This window comes from Anas platyrhynchos, chromosome 2 (assembly GCF_047663525.1).
Source record: "Anas platyrhynchos isolate ZD024472 breed Pekin duck chromosome 2, IASCAAS_PekinDuck_T2T, whole genome shotgun sequence".
NCBI classification, from domain to species: Eukaryota; Metazoa; Chordata; class Aves; order Anseriformes; family Anatidae; genus Anas; species Anas platyrhynchos.
In genome coordinates, this window is record NC_092588.1 from 113,747,745 (window position 1) to 113,772,029 (window position 24,285).

The following is a 24,285-nucleotide window of genomic DNA, read 5'->3' on the forward strand; positions in this document are numbered from 1 at the left end:
TGCTTCTGTTGATGTAGGAAGTGGAGCTCAGCAAACGCTATTTGTAAACTGCCAGCCCATGTACAACGTACAAAGTGTAAGAGGCACGGGTCTGTACAACCCAAGGAAACACCACACTGGCAAGAGAACCACAAAGACAAGGTGCAAGTCACTGCAGGAGCCTCCCTTGATCAAAGGGATGTTTGCTTACACGGCTTATCCCTGGGTTGATGTGAGCCGGCGAGAGGACAGCATCTCGGAGCATGCCTGTGCAGCTCTTCAGTCTTGGCTCTGGTTAACCACGGTGGAGGAGCGCATTTCACAACCAGCAGTCCCTCCCACGCCAAACATCCTGCCGACAGCTCTTCGTCTCTCCTTTCTGAGGAACTTCACATCACCCATTTCCACACTTGGCACTTTGCCCATCTTCACACGCTGATCTCTCGGTTCCACCCATGAATCCCGAACAGCCGGGGCCAACTCCGAAATGCTGGCATGATCGTACCCCTCGAAACAAGCCCTCGGTCTGACAGAGTGGCCACACTCCCTTTGTACCCCAAGAAATCAAGAAGCAAAGCTTTTTGCACATCCACCAGAAGTTATGGCACGTTTCTTCAGCTGCCTCCCATCAATGCCATCCACACTGGCCAGGTTCAGCCAGCCCTCGCCTCTGCCATCAGCTAATAAAGAAGCAGAAGATTTTGCCGTGGTACAGCCAGCAGCTGGCTAAGGGCAGCACAACCTCCTTTCCTTTGCATCCTAGTGACCCAAGTGGGTCCCGAACAGCAGCAGCCCGCACATTCACACCTCCATCATGCCAGAGAAGTTTTTGAGCCAAGGGGCGATGTCCAGACTACTAAAGTCCTACTAAAGGCTGCCAAAAGTCACCAGGTGCTCCTCAGGAATCGGTGGTGGTTTGGCTCCAACCGGGGCAGCAAATCCTCCTGTGCTGCAGCAGGTGTGTTCTCCCCTCCAGAGCTAAGGTTTGGTCACCATAATATCAGAGCAGCCTCGCTGAGGCAAAAAAAATAATAATAATCCTACCCTCAGCTGGGCACAGGTCTATAAATTATAGAAATCAGTTGAGAATGTGTAATTGTACAGATTTTAATGGAAGCTTAGGAAAAAGGACACAGGCTGAGCCATGCAAGGAGCTCTCAGCTCACCATCCAGCTACAGGACGCAGGATCTGAACACGGGGATACAACTTCTCACCCAAATGCACGCCTCTGTCACTCCCCAGGACCTGGAAAAGGCCGTATTTTACCTCAATTTCAATAACCAAGGTTTGTTTGTTTCTTTCCGCTCCTCTCCCAGTCGTTCTCCTTGCACTTGCTCTTCTGAATAGACACAGTTATAATTAAGTCATTAACTAACTGCGGATCCAGCGGAGATGCCATCTGTCTGCCAACGCACACAATATACAGAAACCCTCCTAACGAGGCAATGCAGCACCTAGCCTGGCGGGGATCTGCAGGAACACACACATTTCACTTCTCAGGTGTGACAGAGACAAGTAAAGCACCATAAAATTTATTTAGCATCATTTCAAGGCCAGATACTTTTAAATAACAGAGCACAGAAAGACGAAACAAGGTCCAAGAATGAAGAACAAAGCTGCTAGAAAATAAAAATCAAATCAACAAGGAGAAACTGATGAAAAAGAAGAAGGAAAAAAGCTTTCCATCTATCACTTACACTGTTTTGCAACCACACTGTTCCTGTCACAGGTCCCAAAGTTTACTGCTGCCAAAGATCCTCCTGGTGCCCTCCTTCCAGAGGTTAGCTTTTGCCTCATGGCTGCAGCAGTCAACACAGGTAAAGGCCAAAGCATCTTGCTTTTGTTCTCAGCAAAGAACAGCTCCTTGCACTATTTCTGATATGAAATATTTATATAATAAACTAAGTGAAAAGTTGCCTAACCTTCTCCTGAGGTTTATTAGATGTGAAATCCAAAACTTATCTAAAATATGAACACGTATATTCCTGGTGAAAATTTAAGCTAGTACAACCAGAACTGGGTATAACCATACACATATTTCTAGAGAGTAAAAACTAAGCGCTTGGGACTGATAAGGATACGAGACAAGCAAAAACCACTACAACCACATACTCATGTGCATCAGTTGTGGTCTTAAAAGGAGAGATTTCGATCCAACAAGCAACGCAGCAATTTGGAACGGAAATAACCCAGCTCGCAGGGCCTTTCAAAGGGAGCACGAAGGGGCTGGTTGTTTATATTCTGTCAGTGCTAAATCAGAACACCATAAATATGTCTGATAACAGCTTGCTTTTCTAAAAGCAGCAGCTTTTATTTAGATTCATGCATGACTTGAATTAGTCATTTGGGAAGAAAAAGGTACCTGGAGGGCAGAGCAAGAAACAATGCATTTTTATCCATGAATTCACTTATTACAGCAAAGACGCTTGAAACACAAATCCAGAAACACGTATCACTTAAGGATACTTTAAATCTGAAATATCTGTTTTATAGTCTTCATAAAAGTATGATTAACTTCATTACTACTGCTTCAGAGACATATTTTAACTAGAAAACACATTTTAAAAGGTCAGGTATGTAATACTTCATTCGCACTCCCACATCTACACACAGCAACTGCACCAAATACTTTCCTCTACTTTTCCACCTAGAAGTTAACCAACGTTTTATTTAACAATTTACATTATGCCTGAAGTTGCATCCGAAGAAAAACCACAGACGCAACTGAAGACAACGTGACTGGTCATGGTTGACGTGCATGTTCCTACAGGAAGTAACAACAGCACCACGTGGGCTGGGAAATGTTGGAGGGAGGAGAAAAGAAGGGATTTCTCTGAGGATGACAAGAAACAGCTGTAAAGATGCGTGCACCAAGACTCGTAGCTGTCCCACCAGGGCACAAGAGAAGATGCACGTACCTCAATGTCACCTGGCGTGTGGTTTTGTGCACAGAGCCCACGTCTGCATGCAGTGGCAGAGCCAGCACCACTGTCAGCACCGGGACAAAGGGAACTCCTTAAAAATTACACAACACGTAAAGATACAGGGGGAAAAATTAACTTGAAGTATCAGGTTTTCGGGATGAACCTTTGCTAAGGGAAACGTTTCAGCTTCAGTTTTGGTTGCGTAATGACAGGAGTAACTCCCAGCATGAAGAACACGCCAGGCATGCAAGATGTGCTCACCAAACCTGGCAAGGCGCGGTTCCCCTCCTGCCCCGCTCTCACCACGCCACCCTCCAACCCACCGTGCTGCTGAGACTCAGGCAGCAAACCATCGGCTCTTCCAGCAGTCTTATCTGCACTTCTACTAGCTTTGGTTTCACCAGTTACTGACCAGAGCTATCACCCATCACACACAAAGCAGACTTGCCTGGCTTTCCAGGGAACGCACCGCTCTCACCACCACCACCACCCAGCCTCCTCATGCTATACCCAACCAAAAACTAAAAGCATGGGCTCAGCTCTGTGCTGCCTCCAATATGAGCTTTCGTTCTTGCATAAAACAAGTATTAACTTGATTTTTTAAAACAGAAAACGCATCCATGTGTACTGAATTCAAGTTTGGATGTTTTAAACGTGATGGAGGGGAAGATGCTGGAGCAGATGACGACAAGAAGCAATAAAATCAAAGACTATGGCTCAAACAGAGCTGTAGCACACCTCAAAAGCAAGCCCAGGAAGTTTAATGTGAGGCATCAAGAAGACTGATGGGGAAAAAAGGAAACAAAATATTTTGATAAGATGGTTTGACCAGAGAACGAGGAATTATGTATGAATGGACAGCATAAGGGTAGTTCAGAGGGAGAATATCATTAGTAGGCTGCTCTGTTTCCCTCTGAATGCCTAGATATGAGAAAAGATATAGTTGTGATTTTTTTCATTTGCTACTTCAGCAATGAAAGACCTTTAGAAAGTCTGGCTCCTCTCCTTCTAGCACAGATCCACCTCTGGGCTTTTAAAGTTTCTTCTCTCTGCAAACAATGCACAACACTCTTCCTTTATCCTTTGAAGACAGGACAGCTGTCATTAATTTCACTTAGAAGAAAGGCAGTAAATGATTTTCTTTAAAGTTTTAGACTATGCAGCTTGAAACTTAACCCTCAGAGCTGCCCAATTTCGCAGCGAACCCTTAGACTGCATTGCTTATAATGATGGCTTCGAGCCACACACCAGCACAGCAAGTGAAGCCAGAAGTAACAGAAGCGTTAGAGGTCCGACTCACGGCAGGCTCCTCGGGTTGTTCGTAGTCACAGCACGTACCTCGGTGTTTATTTTGTGTGGAGTCATACTTCCAGGGTCCTGAACAGGGCCCATGGATATAAGACGGACCAGCTGGATTTGAGGATGAGCACGAACCTCCTAACTCACACCCTGCCTTTTTGGCAACCGAGCAGCTTTCTGAAACGGAGGAAAACCCCAAGAACCATCTTCGCGTTCCCAATGGGGACTCTTGTAGGGATGTGCCCACAGGCAGTGGGATTTCAGGGCGCCTCCAGGAAGCTGGAGCAGCGCACGGCTGCGCTTGGTGCGAGCTGTGCCCCTCTCACCCCAGGTACCCCAGCCGGGCTCCCCGTGCTGCTCCCATAAAAGCTTCTTTTTTTTTCCACCTGGAAACTTCCCGGCACCGCTCACCCCGCAGCAGCTCCTTACAGGTAACACAGCTCCCTTCCCTTCCCTTCCCTTCCCTTCCCTTCCCGTCCCGTCCCGGAGCCCCTACCTTGCCGCCGGGGGGGCTGCGCCGAGGCGGCGAGGAGGGCGGCGAGGAGCGCGGCCAGCGCCCGGCCCCCCGCCATCTCCTGAGGCGGGCGCCGGCTCCCTCAGCTCTTCCGCCTCAGCACCTGGAGCTGGAGGCGGCGGGGCGCAGGTGGGGCCCGGCGGCCACTCCTCTTCCTGCCCGGCCTCCCCGGGAGCCGCCAGGGCTGGTCGTGGAGCCACAGAGCCGGAGGAGAAGGACAGGGGGCGGGCGGACCCACCGAGCGACCTCCGCCCCGGACGCCTCCCACCAGAGCGGGTCGCCCAAAGCCCCATCCAGCCTGGCCGCGGGCACCTCCAGGGATGGGGCGTCCGCGGCTTCTGTGGCAACCCAGTGCCTCAGCACCCTTGCAATAAAGGATTTCTTCCTGATATCGAATCTACATCTACCCTATTTTAGTTTAAAGCCACTACCCCTCGTCCTATCACTACACTCCCTGACAGAGTCCCTCCCCAGCTGTCCTGCAGCCCCCCTTAAGATACTGGAAGGCTGCTCTAAGGTCTCCCTGGAGCCTTCTCCAGGCTGAACAACCCCAACTCCCTCAGCTTGTCTTCACAGGAGACGAGCTCCAGGCCTCTGGGCATCCTCATAGCCTCATACCCTCCTCTGGACTCACTCCAGCAGGTCCACACCTTTCTGGTGCTTTTCTTCTCTTCACACCTTTCTTCTTTTGATGCAGCCCAGGACACGGTTGGCTTTCTGGGCTGCAAGCACACATTGCTGCCTCACGTTGAGCTTCTCATCAACCAACACCCCCAAGCCCTTCCCCTCAGGGCTGCTCTCAATCCGTTCTCCACCCAGCCCCTATTAGTCTCTGGGATTGCCCCGATCCAGGTGCAGGACCCTTCACTCAGCCTTGTTGAAACTCGTGAGGTTCACACAGGGCCACCTCTCGAGCCTGCCCAGGTCCCTCTGGATGACAGCCCAGCGTGTCGACCACACCACACAGCTTGGTGTTGCCCACAGACTTGGATGAGTGGTCTTAGAAATCGATGTTGTTAATAAGGAAGTAATTAAGTGGTTATACAACAGCGCTGAAATGAATGGGTAGGAGTTTTACGGCCATATGGGGAGGAGGAGAGCGATTTGTTTGCCTTAAATCAGCTCTGATGCCATTTCATTAACATAAGGAAATAGGGAAGGGCTAGAGCTTTAACTTTCAGCTGCTGGATAAATAAGACTTCTGGCCAGCTCAAAGATTTTAGTTTAATTAGTCATATCCCACCACTTCATTACATTTCAGCATTTCAGAGCTTTATAAATGTCAGTACTTTCCCACTGAAGGTAATTCATATGCCAACTTTATGTTACCTTACAACTTCTTTTTTTTTTTTTTTTTTTTTTTTCCCCCGATAAAAACATGGAAAAAGCATGGTAGACTTCCTAAAATGGATATGGTTTATGTTCATTGTAGCTCTTAGCACTCTTCTGCCATTTGTAAATCTACTGTGGGAGGACAGAACTGGGATTCACCCTCAGTCTGGCTGTTCCTGTGTGCTCCTCACTCACTCCTCTGGTATCAAGCACTCCCAGACAAGCACGTCGTATGATTGTAAGCCCTATAAGCACAGCTAGCCAGCCTGACAACACCTCTGTGAGCCAGCCAAATGGAGTTTCCACTGGTTTAGAGATGACAAACTGAGGGACAGACCATCCTCATCACTGCCCCAGCATGAAGAGAGAGCCAATGCTGCTCCATAGGGTGCAGAGGCCAGTGCAGAGATGGACCAGCTGGATATGAGGGCTGCTTTCTAAGGGATTTGTACGTCTGCTTTGTCATAAACAGCGTAGATAGTTAGATTAAGATGCTTAAAATATCTGTCATGGGAGAGCATGCAGAGATGCCCACTTCAGGTCAAAAAACAGAGGTTGTCCATAAACATAACTCTATGGAAAAAAAGATAATAATCACACAACACCACAAAGTGAAGGCATTTTCCGTTTTTCCATTGGTTTCATTACAGCTTGTACAGCTAATGCTCTTCCTTATATTGGTTGAAGTCCTGGTGGCTGTAGTGTCAACTAAGGGAAGGAGTCATAGGGTTAAAGGAAACAAGCACCTAAGCAAGTGCCTACTCCAAAATACCCTGACTCTTAGATTACAGTGTAAATGGAGGTGTACTGCTTTCTGTGATGATTCTTGACCATCCAGGAGGTAAGAAAGCATACTCTGAATGTGGGTGCTGTTAAATAGGTTCCCTGACTGGTATCTGACTTCTCTCCTTCTGTATGCAAAGAGAAAGGACCAAGGGCAAAGAATTGTCACTCTAGCTTAGCAGAGTTGATCCGCAAAGCATTAAACTATCAGCTTTGCTATTACTTTAATTGCTATGACTTTTTGTTTTTTAATTAAGAAAGAAGGAAAGCTGGAAGAAGAGTGAGGACCCTCTTCATTTACACATCTTTTACCAAAATTTCCTTTGAAATAGTTACTGTTGCTTTAGTGTTTTTTGTTTTACTGTTGCTTTTGTGTTTTCTTGAGAAGGTGAATACTCTTGTGATACTGACAGTTTGACCACGTGTCTATTTTGGCTGATGCAGCTGGAGAACAATTCCCTAAGATTTTAGTGAAGACAAAGAGTTTGAGGTTGCCCCGTCTTCATTTTTTGTGCTCAAGACATCTCTGTTTCTCCTCTCTTTTTAGTTATGCTTGAATATTGAAGAACCCTGATTTGGTTCTCATGCAGATTAAAAACAGCTTTCCTAAATGTGAAAGTCTCTGTGAAATGGACTTACCATCCTGCAGGCAGCTCTAGCTCACAGCTTAGACTGGGAACAAGAGTAGTGCGTGTCATTTTGCATTCCTCCTCCCTTTTCTAAACTCACTTCCTCAGAAAAGAACAAAAGTCAGCTGGATCAGCTGTGAGGCCAGTCTTACTGGAACAGCTTAATGTGGTATGCAAGCGTGGTGGTTTTATCTTGTTAGGCAGCTGAACTCCACAACAACCTCTCACTCCCCCTCCTCAGAAGAGGAGAGGAAGAAGACAAAAAAAAAATCACAGGTTGAGATAAGGAGAATTTAATTACAGGGAAAATAATTATTAAGGGAAAATTATTATTAAGAGAAAATTACATAATGTAACTAAAGGGAAAAGAAAGAGGGAAAAAAAAAAAAAAAAAAAGGTTGTGTGGAAGCACACAAAGAGAGGAAAGAAATTACTCTGTACTTCCCATCCATGAACAGTGCTTAACCACATCCTTGAAGCAGGGCCTTGACACACGTAGCAGTTGTTTGGGAAGACAGATGCTTTCATGAGAGCCCACCCCTCCCTTCTTCCTTTTTCCATCCCAGCCAGACCCATCCAACTCCATCCCAGCCAGAGCCAGCACAACCTCCACCCCTCATTCCATAAGATTTGTGTCACACTCTATCCCATGTGATTTAACATATAAGTATTCTCATCACCATTGTTCCCTGTCCTTTAACAGATTTATAGATAGGTACTTCTTCTCAATCCATAGGCCTCTCCCCAAAATGTTCATAAGAACTGTTGATGATCTACTCTTCATCTGTCAAAGTGGTCACTCAGGGCAAGTGGAGTTGGATTTCTGGACGCCAGCACCAGCTTAGCTCGAGTCATTGCTGCACTTGCCAGGTTCCTTGTGAAGCTGACTTGTCATCGATCCTGCAGTGTCTTCCTACAACACATAACTTGGATTACAGATTAGTTTTCTCCCGAGGTTAAATCTCATTGAGGCATATACCTGATATCCCCATCCTTTTGCATGACCCACCAGGTGTACCCCAGTCCTTGGGCGAAGACAATCCCACGAGTGGGTTTGCCTTTTCCCAAGGCAGAAACAACCCACACCACCTTCCCCAACTACTTCCCTACATGCACAAAAGGGACTTTGGCTCCTCTCACAGTGTGTAGGGGTTTTGTTTCAGCAGGACCAGCACGGCTGTCAGACCCTCTGGTGTTAACTAGCCAAGTGGCCTTTGGTAGATTTATGTCCCATGGTTTCCATGTCCCAGCACCCAATGCTCCTAACATGGTCTTTAACCTTGTACCTCTCAACCTTCCCAGAGGTGTGTGGGTGACAGGAGATGGGATACACCACCACAATACCATGGCTCTTGGCCCAGGAGGTGACAAGGTTGTTTTGGAAGTGACTCTCATTGTTGGACTCAGTTCTTTCTGGCGTACCCTGATGCCACAGCACATGCCTTTCCAGGCCCATGATGGTGTGTGAAGCTCACCCTTACGTCCCCAGTCCAGTTGTACCCGAGCCGCTTCAGTTTTTGAAGCTTGATCCAGCTCTTCATTATTCTGACGTTCTTCAGTGGTGTGACCCTAGGGCACGTGAGCACTTACATGATGCACCTTTACAACCAGGTTTTCTACCCAGGCAGCAGTATCTTGCCGCAATGCAGCAGCCCAGATAGGTTTCCCTCTGCGCTGCCAGTTGCTCTGTTTCCATTGCTGTAGCCACCCTCACAGAGCATTTGCCACCATCCATGAATCAGTGTAGAGATACAGTACTGGCCATTTTTATCTTCCGGCAATTTCTAGGGCCAGTTGGATGGCTTTCACTTCTGCATACTGACTTGCCTCACCTTCCCCTTCTGTGGCCTCTGCAGCTTGTCGTGTGGGACTCCACACAGCAGCTTTCCATTTCCGATGGCTCCCTACCACACGGCAGGATCCGTCAGTGAACAACACGTACTGCTTTCTGTTTTCTGGCAACTCAATATATGATGGTGCCTTTTCAGCATGAGTTACCTCTTTCGTCAATATTCTGAAATCTCTGCCTTTTGGCCAGTGCACAATCTCTTCCAGGATTTCTGGGCAGTTAGGTTTCCCTTTTCGCTACCCACTTATTCCACGTAGCGTCAGCTGCATGATGTGTAGTGGGGATTTTCCCTTTGAACAGAGTGACACAGATAGCTGTGGTGCCAAGAGGAGCTGTGCTTCTGTACCAACAACTTCTGAAAAGGCTCAAACCCCCTCATACACTGTTAGCATTTCCTTTTCAGTTGGGGTGTAATTGGCTTCTGATCCTCGATAGCCCTGGCTCCAGAACCCCAGAGGTCAACCTCGAGTTTCTCCTGGGGTTTTCTGCCAGAGGCTCCAGGTGAGGCCATGCTCCCCAGCTGCAGTGTAAAGTATGTTTTGCACAGCTGGTCTGGTACGGACAGGCCCAAGGACTACTGCATGAGCTATTTCTTGTTTGATTTGTTCAAAGGCCTGTTGTTGATCGGGGCCCCACATGAAATAGCTCCTCTTTCAAGTCACTTGACACACTGGATTTCCTGTGCAGGTCCCTGAGCAATCCTACATCAGAGGGGTCTTCTGAGGGACCAGGCAGAGTAGACAGCTGCTTAATCTTCTCTGTGCTCAAGGCAGCTATGCCAAAAGTCCACAGGTACCCTTTTGGGTCCTTGAAGTACCCTCTCCTGAGGCAGTCTATGCCAAGGATGTACGGTGCTTTTGCCACTCCTTCCCAGTTGTGCTCACTTTGGCCTCCAATACAATTAGCTGTTGGGATCTCCCTGTCACTCCAGATACACAGATGAGTTCTGCCCCTTGGTAGCCTGATGGCATTAGGGTACACTGTTTGCCGGTATCCAATAGAGCATTATATTCCTGTGGTTCCGATGTGCCAGGCCATCGGATCCACACAGTCCAATAAATCCGGTTGTCCCTTTCCTCTGCCTGGCCAGAGGCAGGGCCTTTCTAGTCCTAGCAGAAGTATCTGTCATTTAATTCTTCCTGATGCGAAGCGGAGGTCCATCCATCAGGGTCAAGAGTAGCATCGGCCCTCCTACTCCCTCTGGGGGACTGCCCAACAGAAACCAGAGCAGCAGTTCTGCTACGAGACACCCTTTTTGCTGCTGTGTTTCCTTGCAGTTCATGTACTTGAGCTGCCAGGGTCGAGGTAGGTTCACCACCCCAGTTCCTCATATCTTCCTCGTGCTCATGCAGATAAAACCACAAGGTGCCACGTGGTGTGCGTCTCGGGTACTCTCTCCTTCGAGCAGGAAAACACCGATTCTGCATTGCTGAAATATTTCTCCCCCTGGCTGAGGAGGAAGATGTACATTCTTCAAGGCGGTGGACATTTTGGGACAGTTTCTCTACAGCTGCAGTTAAGGCCCGTACTGGGGCATAGAGATTATCTTCATATTGCTGAAGCTGTCTGGACACAGCATACACTGTTGATCCCATCCCACCTTTCCAACTCATTGCTGCCAGCGTGCTAGCATGTGATGATGGTGCACCCCACACAAACCTGCCCCACATGAACGGCGTGACCTGGACATCATCGGGATCTTCAGGTGTCTGGGCGTTGTCTAAATCACTACAAACCATCTCCAGCACAGCTAGTTCCCTCAGTTGCTGTAGACCTTTCTCCATGGTGGTCCACTTGCCTAGTTGATAGACAGTATCTTCCTTGTGGGGATACCTTTTGTTCACAGCTGTCAGGAGCCGCCTCCAGAGGCTGAGAACCCGAGCCTCTCTCCCAATTATTCTGTCAATGAGCCTTTCTCCAGAGAGGGACCCCAGCTGTTTGGCTTCCTTGCCTTGTAGTTTCTGCATATTGGCCCCAGTGTCCCAGCATCGAAGCAGCCAGGTGAGGATGTGCTCACCAGGGTGACGACTGAAATCCTCTCGGATGTAACGCAACTCACTCAGGGATAGGGGTCGGGTGGTTTCTGATTCATATATGGTTTTTGTCCGAGCTGATTTCCCCTGACATTTTTTTGTCTTGGCTGTGGGGGTGTCTGATACTGTAGACGGTTGGTCCTCTGGGTCAGACACGGTGTGTGCTGTCTCGTCATCAGATTCGGAGTCCTCCTCCTCCCCCTGAGGGTGCTGGGCAGTGTTAAGTACCGTTTGATAGGCGTAGGCCAGGCCCCAGCAGAGTGCTGCAAGCTGTCGTTCTCCAGCATTGCCAGGGTCAGGGCATACGGCTTTCAAACATTTTACCAGTTTCTTAGGATCTCGCACTTGTTCAGGGGTGAAGTTCAAAGCCATCGGGGGAGACAACCGTGACAGATACCTGCCCATATCCTCCCACACACCTTGCCACCCACCACCACACTGTCTTGGGACGCATTCCTGGGTGGTATCCTTAACTAATTGTTTAACCTGAGGGAGAAGAAAAAGCACATCGTACAGAGTTAGCAATAGGAGTATGCTGGTTACCCATGGGTACTCAAAGTACTCAAAAGCTGCTGTAATTAACCAACAGGGAAAGAAGGAGGAGGTACCGTTCCTGATATTATTCATAAACTGACATCCAGAGGAGGAAAGGAAGGCAGTATAATTCTGAATTTCCTCTAAAAGATAATTTCCAAGAGACCCAACTGATAACAGTGCAGGGACTAAACACGAGATTAGACTCAAGGCCAGTGCTTGACGGCACAGCAAACTAAAAAATGCGAGCACAGATTTTAGCACATTCTCTAATCGAATATGGCGGAGAAGGGAGAGCATGGCACGGATTACATAAAACAGGACCACACAGGACAATATTAATAGCAAATCGAACATGGTGACTAGCAAGTAAGGGTGTTAGTTGTAAATGTTTTAATCAATTCTATTGTTATCTCAACCCTTCGTGCCCCACGTTGCGTGCCAAAAGGATCGTGGTGGTTTTACCTTGTTAGGCAGCTGAACTCCACCAGAACTGCTCTCTCACTTCCCCTCCTCAGAAGAGGAGAGGAAGAAGAAAGAAAAAAAAAGCAACTTATGGGTTGAGATAAGAACAATTTAATTACAGTGGAAATAGTTATTAAGGGAAAACTAGTACTAAGGGAAAATTAAATAATTTAACTGAAGGGGAAAGGGAGAGGAGGAAAACAAACAAACAAACAAACAAAAAAAAACAAAGGCCGTGTGGAAGCACACAGAGAGAGGAAAGAAATTACTCTGTACTTCCCATCCACGAGTGATGCTTGACCACGTCCCTGCAGCAGGGCCTCAACGCACGTAGCAGTTGTTTGGGAAGACAGATGCTTTCACAAGGAGAGCCCACCCCTTCCTTCTCCTTCTTTTTTCCACCTTTTATTGCTGAGTGTGACATCATGTTGAATGGAATATCCCTTTGGTTGGTTTAGGTCAGCTGCCCTGGTGATGTCCCCTCCCCACCTCTTGCCCACCCCCTGCTGGCTCTGGGGGGGGGGGCTGGAGGGAGTCCTGATGCTGTGCCAGCAGGGCTCAGCAGTAGACACAACACTGGTGTGATATCACTGCTGTTCTAGCTACAGGTGCAGAGCACAGCTCTGTACGGGCTGCTGCAGGGAAAGTTAACTCCATCCCAGCCAGACCCAGCACAGCAAGTTTATGGACTGGAGCTCAAGCTTCACAGGAATTGTGAAATAATTGCATAAACGGGAAAAATGTGCCCACATGCAATGCAGTTCCCTCAACAACAGCTAATCTGTTATTCATCTCTCACTAGCTTAATGCACAGTGCCCTGCTATAGCTGGAAATAGCGTAGAAAGTCAGAGGGTTTAATCATGCAGAACTTTATTTGTCATTTTTACAGTATTCGTCTTCCACGAGACTTGAAGTGCCTCGTAGAAGCCGTTTCACATGGGCCATGTATGGTTGGTCAGTGGTGATGTTTCCTGACCAGCTGACTGCAGTAATGTTGATATGTTTCTGAGGAAGAGTTAGGAGTTATCATCTGGAAAATGTGAATTTAGCGAGGGAAGCCAGGGAAGAGATACATAGTGGGATAAAATGAAAAAGAAATGCATGAGGAGGTTAGTCAAAAATATTTCTCTCTTTTGTTTATAAGAATCATATCCTTTCCATGGAAATGCCATAGTAATTATGGAAAGCTACTCAAAAAAAAAAAAAAAATAAAATAAAATAAATGAAATGCTATCAGTGAAAGCACAGGAATAAATAAATAAATAAATAAATAAATAAATAAATAAATAAATAAATAAATAAAATGTTTTTGAGGAGCAAATCTCCCACATCAGCTTCCTTATTCCCACATTCACCATGTATACCATGGCTAAATGAACATGTCAAAGAAAAGCCAGTGTTGTTCCTACCTGCTGCTAATGAGGGACTCCATTTCTTACTTTTTTAATCTATCACAAAATTGTTAAAATAACAGCCATGTACAGGACATGGGCACAGACTCCCATAGTCAGATTTTGGAAAACTCTGCTGAGGAACCATTCCAGTAACCTCACAATGAGACACTTGAAATGGTTTGTCCTAATGAGAGAAGGTTCACTCCAGGCTGCTTGTTTCTACCATGCTCTGACTCTACCCAGCAAAGCAAACCCAGCAGATCCTGAAGCGATGGGGCACGTATCTAATGCAGATGTCCTTGTTCAGGTGATAGAAGAGCAGAGGCAGCCTCAACGCCAGTGATCAAGATGCAGTTTGTTGTGCTTGAAACACAGCTGCTGGAGGAGATGGCATTTGTTTTCCTTGCATAAAGCAAAGCAGCTTTCGGCCAGCTGTGTGACAGCCATCCAGCTGCCCCAAGCATAGCCATGCTGTTGAGAAGATGGAAAAAAACCTGTTTGAAACCTAACCCCACTAGGAGATGAAAGCAATGCCACAGAGCCATGGCCAGCACGGGCAAGTCACCCCCTGGGGAGGGACACACAAAGGACACGGGAGGAGCAAGGGACAGGAGCGGGCATAAGGTGTGTTGTAGACATCCAGAGCATACCACTATAGTCAGGGCCCTTCTTATAAATTTATGTTTGTGCTTAGATAATTTCATAATCAGCATGATCACCGTGTTCCTGACACCAGCTCTAGTTCACTCAACCCTCCAGGCACGTGATTAAGTCCATCTCCACGGGACAGGATACAATTTCCCACAGTAAAATATGATTATTTGCATGTGCTTAAATTCCGTTAAACATTTGTATAAGGCCGTTCCTGAAATAAGAGTTCCTTGAGCTGCAGAGTGTCTGTGCTGCAGCTGTTAAACACCTGTGTGCTGTCTTTGGGAATTACTCTATTACAGGGTTTAACAGGGGTTTGTATGATGCTAAATAAGGAGTGCAGCTCTGCGTGATCTGTCACAATATATGCATTATTGATCATAAAAAAAAATGGAGGAAAGGATTAGGCACAGCTATAATAATGATGCACGCTACGCTATGGAGTCAACAAATTAGTCTTCCATAGACTGAAGTCATGCAGCATATAATTTTGGTCAAAAGCTTAATTATTTCTAAGTTATTCATGGTGGTTAGATGAATTGTAGTGCACACAGAGACTGCTTGCAGCGCTCTGATACGGGTTTTGATTAGTTTTCAAGTGCAAGTCAGCAATGCCTGAATGCAAGGCTTTGATCCAAGGCTCGTCACCTGAAAACGCACCCACAAAGCACCTGAATAGCTTAAAGAAAGTTTCATCTCGCCAAAGCCTTTAAAATGCTCCTGATGATATCTCTGATTTGGCTTGGCAGGTACATGAGGCAGTGAGTGCAGAAACATTTGTTACATTTGGTTCGATGATTTCAGGCCCCCAAAAGAAACAACCCTTGAGCTGACTCAGATTACCCTTCAGTCAGTTAGTCAGGATGTTGTTGTGTTTTCTTTTCATCATATCACCATTAGGAAATTCTGAATTATACCGTGGTTATGAGACAATCGTGCATACCTTAAAGCTTGCAAGTTATGTGTGAAAGGTCTTATCCTGCAGTCTTTCATCCTTTGTTTCATGAGTGGGGCTGGATGAGGGGCAGGGCAGACTGCTTGGCATTTCTGCCCCTGGTCAAACTACTCGTTCAAAGGAGGGCCGCTCATTCATTTATTGGAGATGAGCAGGATTTATCCCCAAGCATGCTTCAGTAAACAGATAGCTTGCAATTTCCCTGTGAAACTGGGTGTGAATAATGTGGTGTTGTTACAGTAGCGCAGGAGATAAATTGCTGCTTCCAGTGTACTCCGTTTGTCTTTGCCTTTTACTTATTGTTGTCTTCGTGCTTATATTTTAAAGGCAGTTTACCCAGGAAAAGAAATAGATGCAAAACTTCACGAGGGACTGCCTGCCCCCCTTCCATTTTGTGCTGTGCAAAATGCAGAGGAAGAAGAAAACGTACCAGCAAGAGAGGGTGGGTATTCAGCCGCTACATACCCACGGGCTTCTGCACAGTGGTCAGGGCAAATGGTGGCTTAGTGTGTGATGTGTTGCCTTATGACATGAGGCACTGTGGCTTGGAAGGCGTCACCTGCTCGTTAGGAAGATGAGCACTCGTCACGCATCGCACAGGCAGCGCAGGCAGCAGGGAGAGTCTCAAGGCTTGGCCGTTTCCGAGCCTCTGGGAAGAAACCCAAGTTTTTGTCAGGGAGGAGCCGTATTCCAGCATCTTTATCTTTCTCCAAGTGAAATCACAGCAAACCAGCTAAACAGAAGGAACTTCCCTCGCTGCTTCAGGATGGGCTATTTATTGCACACATCGGCATCTGTCAGTTTGCGCAGACAGCTCTGGTACAGATGCTCAAGCACTGATAACAAAAGATATAAATAGCGTGCGTGGTGCACAGCTTGTGGCATAGGGCAGTACTGCCAAATGGCATGTGTGCCTCTAAGTGTACTCAGCTTCTGCAGAGACAGCCTGAGTCACGTAATGGACTCCACGGAGAGACCTCTTCTAGCACCTCTTCTAGCTCTCAGCATGACAAGTGTTTAAGAGGTCCTTTACACACGGGGGCTATTAGTGATGTGCCTGTACTATCAGCTATTCTGATTAAAACAGTAAATTTTGAAAGAGATGGAAGCATTCAAGTTTCCTCCTTGAGTTGCACATGTTGTCCGGCGTACCCTTGCCTTCATGAGGTTCGGTGGCTTTGTTCGGGGAAGTGAATCAGGTGCCTGCTGCATTGTGCTCTGCCTTTGAAAACAGGCTGTGGTAGCTACTGAAATGACCCAATTCGCAGACACCGAGTGTGCCTGACACTGACTTCATAAAGCTCCCAAGAAGAGGGGCTGCACACCAGGATTTGCTACTGCCACTCATATCCCATCCTGTTCTGGCAAAATATTTGCTCTCGCACGTGGGCACGGAAGGAAAGGACAGGGTCAGTGATTACAGCTGCTTGTGGGCTTTGATGGGATTTTGTGGCACTGTATAGTCTAGGAGCAATTACAGCAGGTTGTCCGGGAAACTGCAGCTAAAGTTCTTATTCCCCAGGTAAAACTGCTAAGACCGCCTGGAAATGCTTAACGAGTCAGAAGTGAGCATATGCTGAAGCTATTTTAGGTTATACAGAATGCATCAAAAGAGTGAGATTTTCCCCAACAGGATAACGTGAAGTGTTGCTGGTTTTTGTTTTAACAGAAAAGTTTGCGGTTGGATCCCGTTCTCACCAAAGCCCCGGCGAGCTGGACGTGATGCTCTGACTGCATTTCTCTTACATCTCGGTTGTCCAAGTAGCTCTGTGGAGGGGGCTCCTGTCCAAACAGCTCCCCAGAAGTGGCTTCTCTCCAAGCAGCTCCATGGCAAACTACGGGACTAAAGTGAGCAGCTTTCCTCTGGATTTGACTTCAGCTTTCCAGAAATCCGTGGCACGTAGGTGCAGCATCCTAATTCAGATTTGTAGGAACACAGCATGGTGTGTAAAAGCAGGCGGCTCTGTAGGAAATCAGACATCCACCCTTCACTCCCCTTGCACTTCACTGGGCAGAGAGCTCTGCTTACTGGTCTGTGCTGGGTTTTGTGCTGGGTTTTTTTTTGGTGCTCTCCATCCTGCTGGTCCACAGCTGCACCCTGTCGTACCTGGTGTGGTTTCAGCCACTCTGCACCTCAGGCTCCTGACACTTAACAAGGGAAAACATTGATACCTGTTTCATCAGTGCTGGGAAGATTAAATGCATTCAGAACTAGGGGAGTGCTCAGATTTTGCTGTCGGCTGAAATCACAGGCTTCTTGTTTTCCAAACCAGCTGGAGAAGAGGCTGCTCTGTCCTCTGGGGAGAGGAGCCAGGTTTTGGGAGTGCCTCCGAAGACAGACACACTGGCTGCTGAAATGGCATGTGTCAGCAGAAAACAGGAGGGGAAACTTTCTGTAGAACCTGTTAGTACCGAGAACGTAAGCCCCTGGGGCAAGGTCTAGCTCTATTTTTGTGTCCGCAGATCATCTGCTGCTATTTCAGGTACTAACTTAGCAATGCCTCCTACTGCACTCCTGCCACAGAGGCAAATACATTAGCAAATCCCCAGGCTTGTGCACTAAAGAGCAAAATTCAGGTGAACAGCACAAAAATCAGCACTTCTCAGAAGACATTTGCCACACATTTCCTATGGCGATTATAAAAATGCCGTGGGATCTGCAAATCCATACTTAATTGGCTTTTCCAGGAGCAAGTTATGTTTCCAGTAAAGACAACTGCTCTCCTAGGAGCCCTGGGATTTTAGAGCTGGACTTCAGAAAACTCTCCTTTTATACCAGAAAGAGGTCTCGAATCCCAAATGTAGGAAAGATACAGGCTAGGGAAAAAAATAACTTTACAAATACGCAATTCAGTGGACAAGGAAAAGATGCTGGTGCAGGCAGGAAATGTAAGATCCTGAGGAGACTCAACATCTTTTTCTTTCCTGATCCCTGTTTGTGCAGTCAAGCTCAGCAGAGGGCATCGAGCCCTCTCAAATGAGCCTTTGCAGGCTGAGCCTGCCGCCTTCCTCCTGACAGAGCTGCATGTAAGGCAGGAGGAGAGAGACTGTGTTTTCTAGGACACAGCATCTATACCAACAAATAATTATAAAAATCAGCTGGCTGTCGTTCCGTATTTACCAAAACACAAATTCACATCATCCATCTGAGAGAAATATTTTGAGACAAGTGGGTGCAGAATATCTCCATTTAATTCTGTAGTAGGACATAGCATAATCGCTTGGTGTATGCTTGAAGTTGTGCTCTTTTATCTGCTTGGTTTCATTTGACTTTTTCCTTTGTGCTGTCAGATATCCCTGCCGCTGTGCACAGGTAGAGCCAGCTGAACGTAAATGTCACCGCTGCAGAGGGATCAGGCACAGATCCCTTCCCCGCCGGAGCCACAAGCCCTCTGTGAGCTTTTACATCAGCAAATTTCACATTCAGCCAAGTGAGTAGGGGCAGCTCCTGGCATGTTGTTCACATGTATCCCCCACATAGCTGCCTAAACCTTATTGACTTCAACGCCTGCATTTGATTCAGCAACACACTGAAAACTGAGGTTGCACCGACGTCCTGCCAAGCCACTGTGGCTAAGCCACAACACACTCTGTAATGAACACTATGCACCCAGGACAGCCAGGTATGGACAGATAAATTCAGGAGAGGCTTTGGTGCAGGTTTGTGGGGACAAATAAGGATGTGTGACACCTTTGCTGTCTTATTTTTCTGTCCTCTCCCTCCTGGCAGTATGCAGAAAATGTAAAAAAACATCCCTAGGTCTAGCACTGGGATGCAAAATCAGCTGAAAACCCCGGCGAATGTTCCTAAGGATTCTCCATGCGCATGCCACAGATGCTAATTGCCTCCTGAAATATTCTTGAATTTCTTCCGTGCTGTCAGATGGCTTTTTTTGTGTGTGTGTGAGCTACATGAGATGTCGCAGCTTCCAGCATCCTTCTGTGTCAGCGGCACCATGCAGCCATTCCTGATATGTTCCTCTGCAGAAGGCACCAGTCTTGCACAGGCAGCGTAACTAATGTTGGGTCTGGCTTCTTGCAGGCAGGAGCAGTGCTTCTTGAACAACAGCCCTTGCTGAACACCTGAAGATGTACACAGATGGTCCTGAGAACTGGACATGAAGGAGATAAAGCAAGGAAAGAGCTCCACACCACAGGAGGTTCCCGTAACACGTATCATAAATGGCTTTTAATGGGATATATGGTGTTCACCCATTATAGGCCGGCAATGGCATCTCTGCTTTATACTGTCTGATGCTTCCCTCTAAAATTGTTCTTGATTGTCAGCAAGCCTATTGTGCTCTTTGTGCTGAAATTTGACATGCCAGCTATCTACCAGGATCTGAATTATTTGAGGAAAATTCTAGCCAAATGGATTCAGTGGATTCAATAAGCTCGTAGCTTTATAACATGCTACACCTGTAAAAAAATCCAGTGAGCATTTTTCTCCAAAGAGCCCTGCTGTTCACAGGCTTTGGAGCAGGGACTAGAAATTGTGGGTGGGCAGTGTGTCAGTGTGGGGCCTGCCAAGATTCCCAGCAGTCTGAAAGCTCCTGGGCTTCTCTTGCTGGTGCTGCGCGGTGCAATCATGTCCTCGGCATCAGGACGTCAAGTCTCAGGATCTAGATTTCAGAGTCAGCTCAGTAATACAAGTGAAAGTTCACCTTTCAGAGACAAAATAAATAAATAAATAAATCTGTTTTCAGGGGTGTCAGTGAGCTGGGTGAACAAGCTGATGGCTGGCAAGCTCTGGAGGTGACCCGAAAAAGGCAACAAGCAAAGAGACGGAGCAGTGTGGTTTTAAGTCCAGACAAGATGTTTCCAGCTCTCTCAGGCTAAAGCAGCAGAACCAACACTTTTGACAGAAGTTTCTTTTGTCTGAAAATTTCATCCAAGCAGATCCCAAAGCCACTGCTGAGAGAAACATCTCAGGAGAGCTGCAGGAGGGCACAGAACAGTGCACGGCGAGGACGGCTCGCAGCTCTGCTCCACGTGGTGCAGAGAGAGCAGGAGGACAGTCTGCCAGCCCTGCTGCCCAGGAGTTCAACACCTCCTCCAGAAACGAGGTCACAGAGCTCAGAATCTGCGTCTCAGCAGGCGTGGAAAGCTGCAGGTTGCACAGTGGGGGGCAGAAGGATCCTCATTTCTTTTTTTCTGCACGCTCCTGGATTCCCTGGGCACACGGTGTTTCTGCTTGCCTTTTGCAGAGGATCAGAATGACTAACGAGGCTACTACGAGTTTCACTTGGAGCCATGCATGCATGCACTTTCTGTAGAAACTGTATTTGCCATTTATCATCTGACCTTTCCGTGGCTCAAAGCTGGCTCTATTATGTGCGGTTCTTCTTCCAACCAACATTTTCATCAGTCAAGTTTTCAGAAAAACATGTCTATTAGAAAGGCTCGCTGGTGCCGTGCAGAAGGGGAAAAAGAAGACAGAGGAGAACCAGCAGCCTCCCCAGTGCACTTGGGAACACTCCCAGAGTTGCCGGTTTGTTCCCCAGGTTTGTTTACTTTGCCACTGTAAAACAATAAGCAAAAGTCACTTGTTTGTCATCATTCTTCCCTCCATGAGACACGATATTCTCCATACTTGCTGCAGCTGAGCAAATAATTAAAAATGAATAATTTATACAATTAGTGCAGTTTTTTTCTCCCGTTTACGTAACTGCCAGAGGATCACAAATTTCTTTGGAATTTATTCCTTAGTTAAGTTTATTTGATACATCTTAATGATCCTACCACTCCGTAGATGGAATGTTAATTGTAAGTAATTATTCATATTCATTAATATGCACATTGTTTTCTAATGGCTGGTCAGATAAATCAAGTGATGTCATTTCTGTTCTCTGGCTGAATTAATCCAGAAGAAACGTTCATAACTGCGAACCCGGTGCATATTTTCCTGAACAGGCAGGCAGGCAGACTTTGAAAATTCTCTCCCAAGTTTACTTGAGCTCGGAAACCATGATTTCCCACATATTTGCAAGCAAATGAACACAGAGGATGTGAGAGCACATCCAGAGCGAATGTTTTTATAATTCAAAGGGCTAGCAGGCTGTGGTTTGTTTATCTGTACATATTTTTCCAGTTCTTCAAGGGCAGATAATGCATGCAGGTCTCTGCTATATAAAAGTCATTATTCCCTCCAAATTCTCACATCTTCCTTTCTCTAATGCATCCCCGGCAGATAAACAACATCTTTTTGTGCTGCTGATAGGTATTTAAGAGCTTGTACAGCCAGTTCACAGTACCAAGAAGTATGTAATGAGAAATAAAAATTGCTTTCCTTGTACTCTGCAGCCAGACCACAATGGTCTGCTTTAATGCCAGCTCCTCTTAGGCTCCGGCAGCAGGTGGATGTAGTCCTGGCTGCTTTTCGCAGATGGGCACTTTGCCCTGAAAATCGGCGTTTCTCTCACAGATGTGTGCAGCCCCTGTGGGGCAGACATGCACCCACATTCCCAGGCTGCCTCTAAGAGACAGCATCTCTCTTGTATGGTATCAGTCCTCCTTAAATCCCAGCTTGCCATGGCACAAAGCTCCTGGCAATGTCGTCGCATCAACAGTGCCTCAAAACCTAAGGCTTCTGGCATCCTAAAAGCTGAAGCATAATTATTTCCACTTACCCTGTTCATTGTGAGAATTTCAAGTGAGATTTTAAATCATTTAGGTGCTTAATGTTACTAAAAAGAAATATGTAAAAACCGTTATTATACAATAATAGAGCAACAATGCAACTGATATAATAAAACCCCAAACTATACCACCAAAAGCTATTTGGGTGTGAAATCATTCCCTTCCTGAAAATAAAATAATTAATTAATAAAAAGCCCTCAGCTTATAGCTTAGGGGCATGGCATCCTTTGAGAAGAAAATGCAGGAATGTCTTGAACACATGGCATTTTTTTCAAAGCAAACGTATCATTATCAGCCTGTAGACTTTTTAATGGCAGGTGAAAAGCATTGCCCTTCTAATTCTTACAAAGCCAGAGAGAGGGGCTGCCCATCACTTATCTGTCATTGACTGCTCTGCATCGCCCTGTTGGGTAGGGCTTCTCACAGGCTTTGGGAAGGTGATTTCTGAGAAAGTCTGTGTTCCTCGTGACCCCAGTGGTGCAGCTTTCACTTGTTTTATTAGAAACCTTCTCAAGCATCCCAGGGCACAGGAACAGCTTGCATTGCATATCCACACGTGGGGAGATGCTGTCCTGGCATGCAGGTGTGCAAAATGTGATGATTTGAGCCTGCTGAGCTGATGTGGTTAGTGCCAGCCACTGCCCAAGGTGACAGGCTCCGTGCCAGGGCTTTAAGTGAGGGCAGCGTGGAGCTGAGCTCGCCTCGGCTCCAGGTTCCCCATCCCCATCACCGCACAGCTCTCTGCTGGCTTCGTCCCCATCTGTCCCCCCGGGGAGTCATTCTCTGCAGATTTTCTCTTCGCCACAGACATTACTCACCTGCCCAGCCTTTGTTTTCCCTCCCCACTAAATATCCGCCCGATAAAGCACTTCCCCTCTGATTCCACCTCCTCCAGCGGCCGTTCACAGAGCACTGCCATACCAAGGGGGGACAATTTGGCTGGCACGTCTCCCGGGATTAATCACGGCCGATCAGCAGCACGGCCCTGCAGGGCTCTTCATTATCTGCTCTGCAAGCCCCACTGCCTGGCTGCTGTTTGCCCATTCCCACATTTTGGCTCATTGTTATTTTCACATTGGCTGTTGTCAGTGCCAAAGCTCTGGCAAGGAAGGCTCGGTGCTTGCTTAAGCAGCTGAACCAAGCGAGGTTTCTGTGATAATATTCAGGTATCGATTGTTTTAGCGCTCTGCTTGGCAGGTGGGATGGAGCAGGAGCGAACCAGCCCAGAGCCAGTGTAACCCTGGAGCATCTCACCAGAGATATTTCTTGCCCATGTATAAAGTGATGTCTAAATATCTGTGAGAAGAAAGAGAGCCACTTTTTAATACCTGTATGAAAATACCACAGTATAAAGCCAACTTTCTACAAACTGGTCCCATCGATTCATACGCAGACATCAGCCTCACTCTTTAGAAGAGGAAATCGGGATCAATTTAGATAAAACTCTTCTGTTTAGTTAAAAAAATTAATAATCTAGGAGGCTGTTGGACACTTTTCTTGCTGTTTTTACACAAGAAGGACGTGCACCAGCAGAGAATCCCCGTGCAAAGCGCTCAGCCTGCATCTCCTCACCTGGAGAGGGAAGCGTTGCCTGCGGGAGGGGTGGCCATGCACCAGAGCACCGGGGTCCTTATTTTATTTCCTGAAGATGGTGCTTGTGCTGAGGGAACAATTGTGGGGTTAGCAGGTCTCTAGATAATGATCCTGAAGGAAGCTTTTAGCAGAATGGATTTCCTGTTACTGGAGCGCACCTCGTCCGCTGCTGTAATTGCTCCAGACGAACCCAGAGCTTTCCATTATGTGCCGCTCAGATTGCCTTGATAAACAAAGCATTTGCCCATGCTGATTGCAAAGCAAGAAGGAAACGCACACCCTAACCTAATTTAAAACGTGGCCAGGAGGTGGATGTTGGTTGCCACGGAGGTATGGCCACCATCACATCCGCGCAAACCTCGTTGCTGGATCAGAGGACAGGGGCTCAGCACCTGCAGGAAAGGAGCAGCACCCGCTCCTGCTTTCCTGTGAGCTTCAGGGCTATTGATTTCCCCTAATCTCCTTTCCTTACCCATTAGGTACGTCCTTCTCAGGGTGTTTATGGGTACTGGTTATTTCAGCCAGTGATAGGTGGGATGGGAAGAAGAAACTTGGGTTAAAATGTGAACATGGGGCAAGAGTCACAGCCTGTGAAAGAAGTCGGGGATTTTACCAAAGTTACTCTTCCTTTGAAGGATGGAAGAAAAGAAATGAGGAATTGAAGGGGAAGGGGAAGAAAGGAGAGAAGCAAGAGGAAGGCAAAGGCAGGT

At 47.0% G+C, this 24,285-nt stretch overlaps 1 protein-coding gene and 1 long non-coding RNA gene across 4 annotated transcripts in view; one reads left to right on the forward strand and one right to left on the reverse strand.

Annotated features, from left to right (window-relative positions):
- CDCP1 (CUB domain containing protein 1) overlaps positions 1-5,089 on the reverse strand; it is a 25,726-nt gene extending 20,637 nt beyond the window's left edge. Inside the window, exons 1-2 of one of the 2 annotated variants that reach the window (XM_072033379.1) lie at positions 4,700-5,089; positions 191-270 (exon numbers count right to left, since the gene is read on the reverse strand). In XM_072033379.1, the coding sequence (XP_071889480.1) occupies positions 191-270; positions 4,700-5,010 (391 nt within the window). In that variant the 5' untranslated portion in view covers positions 5,011-5,089. The remainder of the gene's footprint in view (positions 1-190; positions 271-4,699) is intronic. The other variant, XM_027451150.3, reaches the window with a different exon arrangement.
- LOC119716101 (uncharacterized) lies at positions 4,174-19,751 on the forward strand. Of its 2 annotated transcripts, none has more exons than XR_005263802.2 (4): positions 4,174-4,634; positions 15,671-15,785; positions 17,013-17,243; positions 18,635-19,751. It is a non-coding gene; the product is annotated as an uncharacterized lncRNA (long non-coding RNA). The 2 variants fall into 2 exon arrangements; XR_011806898.1 differs by having other exon boundaries at positions 17,013-17,191.
- Positions 19,752-24,285: the final 4,534 nt, after the last annotated feature.